General features: G+C 39.2%; 1 protein-coding gene across 1 annotated transcript; it reads left to right on the forward strand.

Annotated features, from left to right (window-relative positions):
* The first annotated feature begins 8,702 nt into the window (after positions 1 to 8,702).
* On the forward strand, positions 8,703 to 11,115 carry LOC118787762 (GTPase IMAP family member 4-like). Its single transcript, XM_036543422.1, has 3 exons — positions 8,703 to 8,727; positions 9,301 to 10,004; positions 11,032 to 11,115. The coding sequence occupies exons 1-3, from the start codon at positions 8,703 to 8,705 to the stop codon at positions 11,113 to 11,115; spliced, it is 813 nt and encodes a 270-aa protein (XP_036399315.1).
* Positions 11,116 to 12,222: the final 1,107 nt, after the last annotated feature.

Raw genomic sequence — 12,222 nt, forward strand, 5'->3', positions numbered from 1 at the left:
CTGTCACACCCAAAGTAGGGTGTGTGAGTGTGTGTGTGTGGGTGTGTGTGTGTGTGCGTATGCTTGTGCATGTGTGAGCACACGTTTTTGGGCCAGTATGAGCAGGAGATTTTACAGTCAGTATTTGCTAGTATTACGTGCATCACCTTAAAATTCAGTCAAAAAATAATATTTTTATTTATAAATTTATAACATTTTTTTTTAAATACGTTTTATAAATGAAGAAATAAGTATCCTGCTAACATTGATCTGGCTTCCAATTGTGAAGGTAGATAAAATATTTCATTTAAAATGTTTCAAAACAGCATATGACTTTACAGAGCAGACATTAAATAAATGTATAATAAAAAATTTAAAAAATGTTGTGCATTAATAGAAAGAATGTGTCCTGTTCTCCAAGCATACCCTCTTGCTGGCTCTTGTCCTCTGTTTTAGATTCCAGTGGTTTATTTCTGCGTTAAACGGCCAGACCCACATTAGGTCTTTGTTCCTCTTCAGCAGCTAAACCAGTAGTTGTGCCATAGATCAGATGGTATTTTCCAAAGCACTTCACTGAGCAACACTTCACAGAGTCACCAGTCTGGCAGTTTATAATAATAACTTCACTTATAAACCTTGAGGGAAACAAGGACAGCAGAATCAGCAGCAACATCAGGTGTTAGGTGAGTATATCATGTGCCAATTGTTTTCATGTTCTATCGGCTTTCATGCCCTGTGGCATCAATCTGGCCCTGTCTGGTGTTTCAGAACTGTTTTCTTCATCTGATGAGTACTTGTTAAAGGATTGTTCCATAAATGCTTCTTGAAAGCTTGTTTTTTGGCTTTGAAGAAACATTTATGTTACAATCATTTAACAAGTTGATCTTTTTTCAGTATCAATTAATACACTGGGGCAACAGTGTTTAACGTTCAGTATCTGGTCCCTCCATCAGCTAACAGAAGGTAATATGAAATCATTGTCCAAAATAAAAGGCTGGCCAATTTCTCAGAGTGTCCAGAGTCAAACACAAATCAGACACCCACACAAATCTATGTCAAAAATCTTCCTCATGAAAGTTCTCAAATACACAATTCATCTCCCACACTCTTATCAGATGTGCTATAGCTGGGTTCAAATACTGATATGATTGCCCACTTGTTCTGGGCTGATGGACTAGCAGAGATGGCTGTCATAGCTGCATCCAACCAGAGGGTGGAGCACTAGTCAAGCAATAAACAATTTGTCTGACTCTACTACAAGCACTTTTCATCATTTCAGTTAAGGATGACAGTTAAAATTCTTGGTTTATGTAGTATTTGTGTTTATTCTGTGTACACACAGAAATAATTTGCTTCTTTTACTACAGGATATTTGTTTCTTAGGATATCTTACACAACAGCTTGATGTGACAACTCCACTCAGCATTGCAGCGTTGTGTGATTGATTGACGTGTTCAGATGTGATATGTTACCATCTTTGTGTACATCTTTTTGATTTCATTTGTTGCATTTTTGTTGCTTTGTAGATTTTTTATGACAGTTTCTGATTACATTTAAATATAATTCTAAATGGAAATTTTCATATTATTGAAATAATCACAATGAACATGACTCCTTGGAAAAGTTGTAATGTTTTGTACTTTTACTTCATACAGGCACAGTATACAATTTATTTTTAGTGAAAGATGTGACTTTGGTATGAGCCATGCTTTGATTTAAAAAAATGTCAAGAAAAAAAAGATGTAGTGATCAGTTTTATCCTATATCATGGCTTTGTTCCTGTTTCAACAGGGATATTAATACAATTTAAAGCCATTGTAGGACTGTAGCCTGGTTGCCTGTCACTTGGCATTAGTACATGAGGCATAGTTTTCTAACAGACAGTGCAGTACCTCACACTTATCTGAGGTTGCAAGACACGAACAGGAAAGTAGTTTACCTTCAACATGACACCTCCTAAAGGTACATGGTTAATTTTGCTATGGTCATTGCGTGTCTCATTTTCCTATGGTGAAAGCACTTCCCCATTTGCTTTGCATATGGTAGTATAATAGCCAGTTTCCGTGTGGAATCACATGTCCATGTGCTGTTTTTCCACAGCTGTCTGTCTCTCTCATCCGCTGCTATTGTGTGCATGCATTAAGTACAGCTTACTGTAACTCACATGGCTCCAGGGTCGGTTCAGAGTGTAGTTCCCATAGATGTGGATCTAGGAGCAAATTTCCAAACCCAAATGTAACTGTAACCATTATAGGCTGAAGATCAGTAACTTCACCGAAGGCTCACAATCTCTGAACCCCACACGTCATGTTTTTTTTTCCTCACTCAACTACTCACCAGAGTATCTGAGTGTCATTCTATTTTTCTTGCCATTTTTTTCACATTTTTTCTTTTCACTCTTTTAATAAATAATCAGAATAATAAAATAATAAAAACACTTAAATGACATAGGGTTTGCCTAGTGGTGGTGGCACCCTAGACCAGCGTTTCTCAAACCTCTCCTGGAGTACCCCCTGCCCTGCAGGTTTTAGATCTCTCCCTGCTCTAACACAGCTGATTCAAATGATCAGTTTGTTATTAAGCAGCTTCAGGAGTTCATAACGAGTGGATCATTTGAATCAGCTGTGTTGGAGCAGGGAGAGATCTAAAACATGCAGGGCAGGGGGTACTCCAGGAGAGGTTTGAGAAACGCTGCCCTAAACGACCAGCATGTGTAAAGTCATGTGTAAAGCCAGTCCATCTTCATCACCTTCATCAACATATCCCATCTCCTCAGAGACATGACAGTGAAGACTATCACAGAGAGTTTTAATATAACACAATAATTTAATGGGATTTGTAGAACTGTGCATATTCTCTTCATTAATGCAGTAGAGGGCAGGTGGAAGTGGTTCCTCATTGGATTTGAGGTTGTTTTCCTACTGTAATATAATAGAGGGTAGACTCAAGCAGAGCTGGTCTGAAGTCATAGTGCAAGCCTACAGGACTTCTTCAAGGAAATAAATTAAAAGACACTGCTCTTCCAGGCATTCTGCTATATCATAAACTAAAAGGAAACAGAAATGTAACTTGTAAAATGGATTAATTTCACAGTCCTGGCACCCCCCATTGTCACATAGGTATTACCTTTGCTTGTTCATCTGCTTAGTGTACCCACATTCTTCATTATGGGCAGAAGTAGCTCCAGTGAGGTGACAGAAATGTACACTAGGGTATTTGCTGTGGGTTTTGTATGGAAATTTAATTTTGCTGGTGTGCATATATTTACCGCTAAGGCACGCTACATGTGGTGCCCACTAGAAACTACCTCACTGCACCACCACTCAGTTTAAACAGAGAACAGAAACAAAGCTCAAAGTATATATGCAATGGCTGGCCCTGGAAAGTTCGCAAATGAATAAGCAGAATTTCAGTAAAATACATGATATTTAAAAAGGTTGGCGATAAATCTGCTTTCTTAATACCGTTTCAAAGGTATCATACACAACAAAAAGAAAGCACCTCAACTACACTTGTGGATGCCAATATAGGTACAGCTACAATACTTTTATAAATGGGCAAATTTAATGTTCCCACTAACCTGAAACAACACATTTTCAGTTTAACACGTGATTTTCAATTAAAGCAGATCCAGTGAAAACAAGCATTGTATATCCAATCAAAGTAGGTTCCATGAAAATACAGTGCACTTCAGTTCAAACAATCCTAACAAAATATTAGGCTTAAATGTATTCTTTTCATATATTGAACTTTTAAACACCTACTTAAGTTTCCTTGCCAGTGCATGAAAAGAACAATAACATAAAAAAGAATAGTTTAGAAACATAACAAACACTACCAGTTTCCAATTCTCAATCTCTCAACAGTTTTATGGTGACTATGAAAGGTCGTACTGTAAACTACACATTTAAGTAATGTGGCATATTAGTAAACATATCATAATGTTCCATTAGAGCCTAAAATATGATATGCTAAAATACTGCATAGTGCAATTATCTTGTTATATAATGTCCAGTGATGAAATGTTGTGTTGTTATATAGATTTTAGAGTGGGACGTACATCTGATGAGCTGAGGATTGTGCTGGTGGGTAAGACTGGAGCAGGAAAGAGTGCAATAGGAAACACCATCCTGGGGAGAGAAAAGTTTACAGAAGATATGAGCCCAGAGTCAACAACAAAGACCTGTGAGATTCGCTTTGCAGAGCGTGGAGGCAGGAGCATAGCTGTAATTGACACATCAATGACTGAAGAAGAGGTGAGAAGAGAATTAGAGAGATGTGTCCGCTTATCTGTCCCAGGACCACATGTGTTTCTGCTGGTCATCAGGCTGGGGAGATTCACACAGGAGGAGAGGGCAGCAGTGGAGTAGATCAAGAAGAATTTTGGAGAGGGGGCAGCAAAGTACACAATGCTGCTGTTTACAGGAGGAGATCAGCTGGATAAACCAGTGGAAGAGTTTCTCAGGCAAAGTAGTGAGCTTTGGATTCTCAGGCAGGACTTTGAACATCCCGTCTTCAACAATAAAGACAAGAGAGACACCGGTGCTTATGCACTATGGTTACAAGTTACACGCAGAGGTTCCACAAATGGTGCAAGAGGCACCAGTTCAGAGGCCCATTCATGACCTTCGAGCTGGTAACTCCTGCATCATTTGTCAGTGGAGATATAGCCCTGTTGAAGATGGCAGGGAGTCACAATGTTATGTCCCTCTTCTTTATATCTATTCTGTTCTCATTTCCCCTGTTGCTCTCTTTCTGTCCCATCTCTGATGTAATAAGTATGCGTGTTGTATAACTGAGTTATAACAGCCAATTGGTATGCACACTACTTTATGGCAGCATACAGTAGGATAGTAGGATGCTTTGTGCTCTTAGGGATATAAGTAGAGGAACCGCGCATGTGATGGTATGACTCTTTGTGGGGCTTTGTAACTGAAGATCCATCCTCATCACTGAGTTTATTTTCAGAGGTAGGGACAGAGCACTATTCTATATATTGTAGGCAGTTTCTTATAGGCATAAATCTGGATAATGATGTAATCCTAGTGTTTCACACACTTTATATATAAATGTTTAATCAGTACTCTGTATTAAAACACTTTTTTCTGGATATTCTGGCTTTCTGGTGATGGGTCTGGGTAGATTTTAAATGTATATTGCTTTTTGTTACTGGTGATTTAAGCAGGTCCCAAACGTAGGGTCTTTTGTATTGTGTCTTAGAAGTAAGGTACGCTGTGACAGAGAACCAATTGTGTTGTAATTCTCCGTCCCTAATTTCGGTGTCCGTCTCGCGATGAGGAAGCGAGGGAAAACGCGCGCCGTCTGAAATGGAATTGAAATATTGTAAATACGCTAAACCATGTTTGATTTCATGTTCGTTATTGGTTGGTTCACATCGCCGGATACATTATTATTTTTCCACCAAACTAAGCGGTAGAATGAGCTCCGGGGGTTTGCATTAAAAATAAGTTAAAATAATACTTTACATTTTTCCGGGGTACATTAGCGAACTGTGTATATACATTTTAACGGGTGCACACGTTACTTTGTATTAACAGTGAGCTAGGTTTGGACTTCATACAGTATATGTCATTTATCAAACTTACAGTATTAAAGAAATCCCGGTCGTACTCACCTGTGCGTCTGGTGGCATGCAAAGGAGCGCACCGCACTGAACATGGTGGTTTTATGCATTGTGGGAAGTGTAGTTCACGTTGGTGTAGTACAAGGGAGGAATTGTTTTCAAAGTTTGGGTAATTTTACTATATTGGTGGCGGGGTAAATGTGTATGTTGAATGTTATTGTCTCTGTATATTCATGTTATATATGTTAATATGTTAAGGAGAGAATTAAGCTTTTTATTGTTTCTCCTTAGTTAATTGATTGTGATCCGAACAATGGTAGGGTCTAAGGGGGGCAAGCTTATTTAAGGCCCTCTATCTGAGAGGAGGAAAAAAAAGGGCCAGGGTTGAGGTAAGACCTGGTTGAGGCCCACAGGTAGAAACATTCGGGGACTGGTTGCCTTATGTTTCATGTGTGTGTGTTTTTTTTTTTTTTTAGTGATGGGCGGACAAAGTCTTGTGAGGCTTTTGAAGCTTCTTCCTGATTGTGCCGAAAAAAGATCCGAAGCTTCGAATGAAGCATCAAAGACAGACACAGTGACATCTGGTGGTTTGCAGAAATTACAGCAGCCATGAGCTCGACACTCAGGAGGAAGACTGCACACAACACCTGGTTGATTTCAGTTTCAGAACGTTATGTACTGTGAAAGCCTAAGAACACGATGTGTCTTCAGTCTGATCTTCGATCAGTCATTAAAGTCCTGTAAAAGAAATGTATGTTGCTACCTGTCTCTATTTGCTACAATAAAATTGTGTTTAAATGCGTTGTCCTTGAATTATAGCTGTCATGACAGCATACAGCATACAGTATAGCTACCATCGATACTTCTGGTGACCGAGGCTTCATGCCTATCAACTCAAGTTGGGCATCACCACCTAAGTGATTTGACCTAGGCTAAAGAAACAAATTAAATATTAAAAATATTTTTAAACATAATTGTGGCTACAATGTCTGAACATTACAATTAATGGATAACAGGTCAAAATATTCCCACACTCGCGATCAACGCTTTCCACTTGTCATCTCCATATTTTACGTATCAATCTATCTCGGCTCACTATGAAACACCGAAAACCTGCCGGTTCTCTCTCCATTGTTTTTATAGCTAATGGTGTATGGGATAGCGCCAAAACTTCGAATCGTTCAGTGACGTACGAAGCTTTGGACGTCATCAGTCACGTGGAAATGGCAATTTGATACAAGCTTCTACACACTGTTTCGAACCAGTATGCCTTGCGAAAGTAAAGGATCTGCCCTTACCTCACTATGCATTCTACACAGCTCCTCGTTCAGGCCCTGTTCCTGCTTGGACTACTGTAACTCCTTCTTTGCTTGTCTTCCTGCCTCTGCCATTAAACCCCTACAACTGATACAGAATGCAGCTGCACGACTTGTCTACAATCTCCCTAAACGTAGTTACTCCCCTCCTCACCTCACTTATTGGATTCCTGTTATAGCTCGCATCAAGTTCAAAACCTTGGTGCTGGCATACAGGACAGCCCCCTCATACCTACAACTGGTCTTCAAACTGTATGTTCCACCAAGAACACTAAGCTCTGCAACCGTGGGGCAACTGACTGTCCCGTCCCGATGGGGTCCCTTCTCTCATGCGCAATCCCTGTCTATACTGGTCCCTCAGTCATGGAATGAAGTCCCCACTGGGGTCAGGATAGTGGAATCACTGGTTATCTTCCGATGCAGACTGAAGACTCACCTCTTCAGACTGCATCTTGGTTCCACCTCAGTCCCCACACCCTAACACCTGCTATGTGTATTACTTGCTGTTTATTTTATGTACAGTATTGTGATGTGTTTTGGATTCTGTGATCTATTGAGGGATGCATGGTAGTATACCTGGCTTCCTTTGTCTAGTCAGGTTGCACAAGTTCAGTGGCCCAGCCCACATTGTTCTTCTGCAGCAGGTAAGCCAATCAGTATGCCAAAGATCAGATGGTATTTTCCAAAGGCAGGTAAGAAGCCACTTACCCCAGCAACATTTCAGAGTCACCAGTCTGGAACTTCACAATATCAACTTATAAAGGAAAGAGTCAGCAGCAATATCAGTGTTAGGTGAGTATTTTGTGTACTAATTGTTGTCATGTTCTATTGGCTTTCATAGTCAGTGGCATCAGTCTGTCCCTGTCTAGTGTTTCAGAACTGTTTTCTTCATTAGATGAGTTCTGACTTTCAAACTCTCTATGCTTATAAATGTGCACCATTACCTTCAAACACACATGATTGGAAACGTTGAATTCTTGGTTTTCAAGAAACATTTATGTGCCTGAAACAATCTTTTAGCTAGTGAATATTTTATTTTCAAGTTAAATCCATACTTTACTGCAGCAGTGTGGTGAAGTAGTTTAGGAACCAGGTTTGTAGCCAGATTTTGTAGGTACAGTTCCCAGGTAGGGAATCTTTACTGTTGAACCCTTTAATTTTAATCCTAACCTGAAACGCTTCAGTGTATATTGACCTGTGTAAATAAATAATATGTAAAATGTGAGCTAAGTAAGGTTTTATCATATACAATGGATGTGTCTGAATCAAGGTATGAATAAATACTTGTAATATAACCTTGAAGAGGACTATAATCTGTATCACACTACTGATTTTTATCAGGTCCATACTTTTTGACCAAATAAAAAACTCTCGAAACTAATGTTGTTGCTTCTGCGTGAGGATACCATCATTGCCATACTCAGCAGGGAGAACACTCTCATTTTGAAGGAAACAAAAGTAGAAATGATATTTAGTGAGGGTTAGTGCTGAATTTCCTGTAGATGTTAACTAGTCCATCTGGTTCAGCCACATTAAGAACTAAGAACAAATGTATCTGCAGTTCTGAGTCCACTGAGGAATTCTTTTCCCATAGTACATATCTTGACGTGAATGTAAACAAGGATGCTCATTTTGCAGTATTGGTGTTTGGTGGGTGTCCCTTTAAGTATTCATGTTAAGTACCTGTTATTAGGGTTTTCAAAGTGGAGTGAGAGGGATGGCATATACTCAACACAGGACAGGGGTGTGGCAAGCAAACAGGAGTGTTTGTTGCTAACTGTGCTTCATATATTTTAAGATGCCTGAACTCCCTGTAAGGGAAAATGGACACACCTGAAGAAGCAGCATGTGAGTTTGTTTAATGTTCTTCCCTTTACTACATTTTACAGTTTTTTTTTTCCCAATTGATTTGGTACATCTCTACAAACCAAAGTCAAAACAGTTAACATAGCTGCCTTAACAGAATTTCCACTTTGCAGAGCAGCCAAATTCCAGTGCAAAATAAAGTATTGCTCACATTTCTGATAATACGTTTATAAAAACCAAATATCTGAATCAGAATGATAAAAAAAGCTATAGAGGCGGTCATATATTCACCTAAATCCACATAACACTACTGGTGAAACAAGTTTATCTTCATTATTAAACATGTTTATGTTCAGCCCTCACTGAATGTATGTGTGTATCTCTGTGTCTGCATGTATGTGCAATAAAACAGTCAATTATGAAATGCTTAGTTGTGTTATGGAAAATATGAAATGTGATATTTCTGCTCCTACAAATCTTTTCTTATGGTAAAAATATACATTTAATTAATGTGATATCTTAGAAACCATAATTACAACAAACCATTAGATCTCAGAAACAGGATACTGTAAAACACTTCAATAGTAATCTTTAATCTTAACTCCTGTTCCACAGATTTTGGACAAGGATATACATCTAATGAGCTGAGGATTGTGCTGTTGGGTAAGACTGGAGCAGGAAAGAGTGCAACAGGAAACACCATCCTTGGCAGAAAGGCCTTTAAAGCACGATTCTCCCCAGAGTCAGTAACCCAGAAGTGTGAAATGCAGTTAGGAGATTGTGGAGGCAGAAGCATTGCTGTGATTGACACCCCAGGTATCTTTGACACATCAATGACTGAAGAGGAGTTGAAAATGAAAATAGAGGAATGTGTCCGCTTATCTGTCCCAGGACCACATGTGTTTCTGCTGGTCATCAGGCTGGGGAGATACACACAGGAGGAAAGGGCCTCTGTGGAGTGGATCAAGAGGAATTTTGGAGTGAAGGCAGCAAAGTACACAATGCTGCTGTTTACAGGCGGAGACGAGCTGGAAACACCGGTGGAGGAGTTTCTCTTACAAAGCAAAGGGCTTTGGAGACTCATGTGCGACTTTGATTTTCATGTCTTCAACAACAAAGTGGAGACAGAGTCCAGCCAAGTTTCAGAGCTGCTGGAGAAGATAGAGGCAATGGTAAAGGAAAATGGAGGACAATGTTACACCAATGAGATGTACCAGGAAGCTCAGAAAAAGATGAGGGAAGCAGAAGCCAGGCAGAGGGAGAAAGAATGGAAGAGAGTGAAAAGAGAAGAAGAAAGAAAGAGAGACAAGAAACGGTTGGTAGGAGCAGCAACAGGAGCAGCAGTAGGAGCAGCAGGAGCAGCAACAGGAGCAACAGTAGCTTTAGTAGCAGCAGAGGTAACAGCAGTAGCTGTGGCAGGAGCAGTATGTGCACCATTACTGGGTATAGGGGCATTGGCAGCTGGTGGGTACGCAATATATTTAGGAGTTAAACTGAATAAAGGAAAAAAGCAACTGAATGCTGAGAAGAAGTAAAACAGAAAAAGCAATTCAGCCATTGTAAACAGTAAAACTGGGGAGGAAATGAACATTTCAAAATTTCTTTCAGAGTTTTAAAGCATTAGTTTCAATTTTAGAATGATTTATAAAAGAAAGTTGATATCATTCTCCCCTTGCAGTTTGAATCAGTATGCCCATATGGCCTTTACTGTCTTCAGTCGCTTACATATTCATTTACATTTATATTATTTGAAAGGCTTTTTTGCTGAAGTATATGAAACCCCCAAAATGGGGGAGTTTGGCCTTCTGTCAACAGGTCTTTCCCTGTTGCACGTGTATGTTTTTTTTTTTTTTTGGTCTGCCACTCAGTGCTCCACTTTGACATTTTAGCTATAACTATACAGAGCATTGCTTTAATGGAGGACACAGTGTCTTGCTTTGTATATATTAATGGCTGCAGAATATACGGTTGTATTGTATCAAAAAAATGGCATTTTTATAAGCTATATGATTAGGGATGTGCAAAGCAGAGTGGGGAGTTATTAACTGGTTGTTTTTCACAAATGAGCACAGGAATTTCCAGATCAGACCGGTCTTTTTACTCAAACAGAAAATGAAAGGTTTCATAAGAGATGGTAACACTCACTTGTTCTTTTATTGCTGATGTTTTCTCCTCTGTCTCACACACCACACTATGTCACAATTCCCTCAAGATCAGTTTACAGCTCTGTGTAAGTGCCCCATCTAGTGGGAAACTTCAGCTTGAAAGTACATTGGTGCAGCTGCTGATAAACACCCTTGTATAGCCTGAGTATAAATTCATTTATTCTGATTTGGACACATCCAGATCCAGATCCTTCTGCCTCCACCTATGAAGGCAACCAGAGGTAGCCCCACCCCTCGAGGGACCGTCAGCTGCATGATGTCGTAGCAGCAGGTGCCAAAAGAAAAAACCCAAAACAAAAGAATACGTGTGTAGGTGTGTGAGTGAGACACTACCCCCTCATAACATCACTCATTCACTCATCTCAGTTATTGTTTATTGAGTGGCACCCTAGATGACCAGTCTGTTCATAGCGCCAGTCCATCTTGTACTCAGCCGTTAACATTTCCAATATTTTTGAAGACATGACAGTGAAGACTATCACAGAGAGTTTAGATATAAGACAAGAATTTCATGGGATCTGTAGAACTGTATGAACTTTCTGCATTAATACAGTAGAGGGCTGGTGGAAATGGTTCCTCATAGGATTTGAGGTTGTTTTGCTACTGTAATGTAATGGAGGGTAGACTCAAAGAGTTGGTCTGAAGTCAAAGTGCATGGCTACAGGACTACTTCAAGGATACTTCCAAGCATTCTGCTAAACTAAACTAAACTAAAAGGAAACAGAAACGTAATTTCTAAAATGGATTAATTTCATAGCCCTGCCACCCTCACTATCACATAGGTGTTTCCTTTGTTTGATCTACTTAGACTTAGAGCATACCCACATCCCTCAGTATGTGCAGGGCTTTGGAATATGCAATCAATCAATAAGGTAAAAATTACCTCATCTGTTGGTCTATACCCCCTTTCCAAAATTGTAACAAGTGAAACAAAGATTAACCTGAACCATGAAAAGGAACAGAAAAACTGTAAATAAATAAATAATCGACAACAATGTTTGTTGTTAGGTGAGTATTCTAGGAACTAATCATGATTGCCAGTGGTGTAGTCTGGTAAGCACTTGATCCTTTTTTTTTGCTGTGCTGTTTCTCCTATTAACTGAACATTGACTTTTTAATCATCATACAGCGCAAAGGTTCATCTTCAATAGGTGAAATGCCAAACTTGTTCTGAACTCATCAATCTTACTGTGACACATTAATAAATGATTTTATTGGAACATGTTGGTATTGATCAATAAACCCAACAATCAACTTATTTGTTAAACTGATTTTATTACAGACTTGTCAAGTTGTATTCCCAATGTTTTTTCAGTCTTTATGTATGCTATATCTTAATGAAAGGTAACTTATTTTTCTCTGGTGAAAATAA

Source organism: Megalops cyprinoides, chromosome 1 (genome assembly GCF_013368585.1).
Source record: "Megalops cyprinoides isolate fMegCyp1 chromosome 1, fMegCyp1.pri, whole genome shotgun sequence".
NCBI lineage: Eukaryota > Metazoa > Chordata > Actinopteri > Elopiformes > Megalopidae > Megalops > Megalops cyprinoides.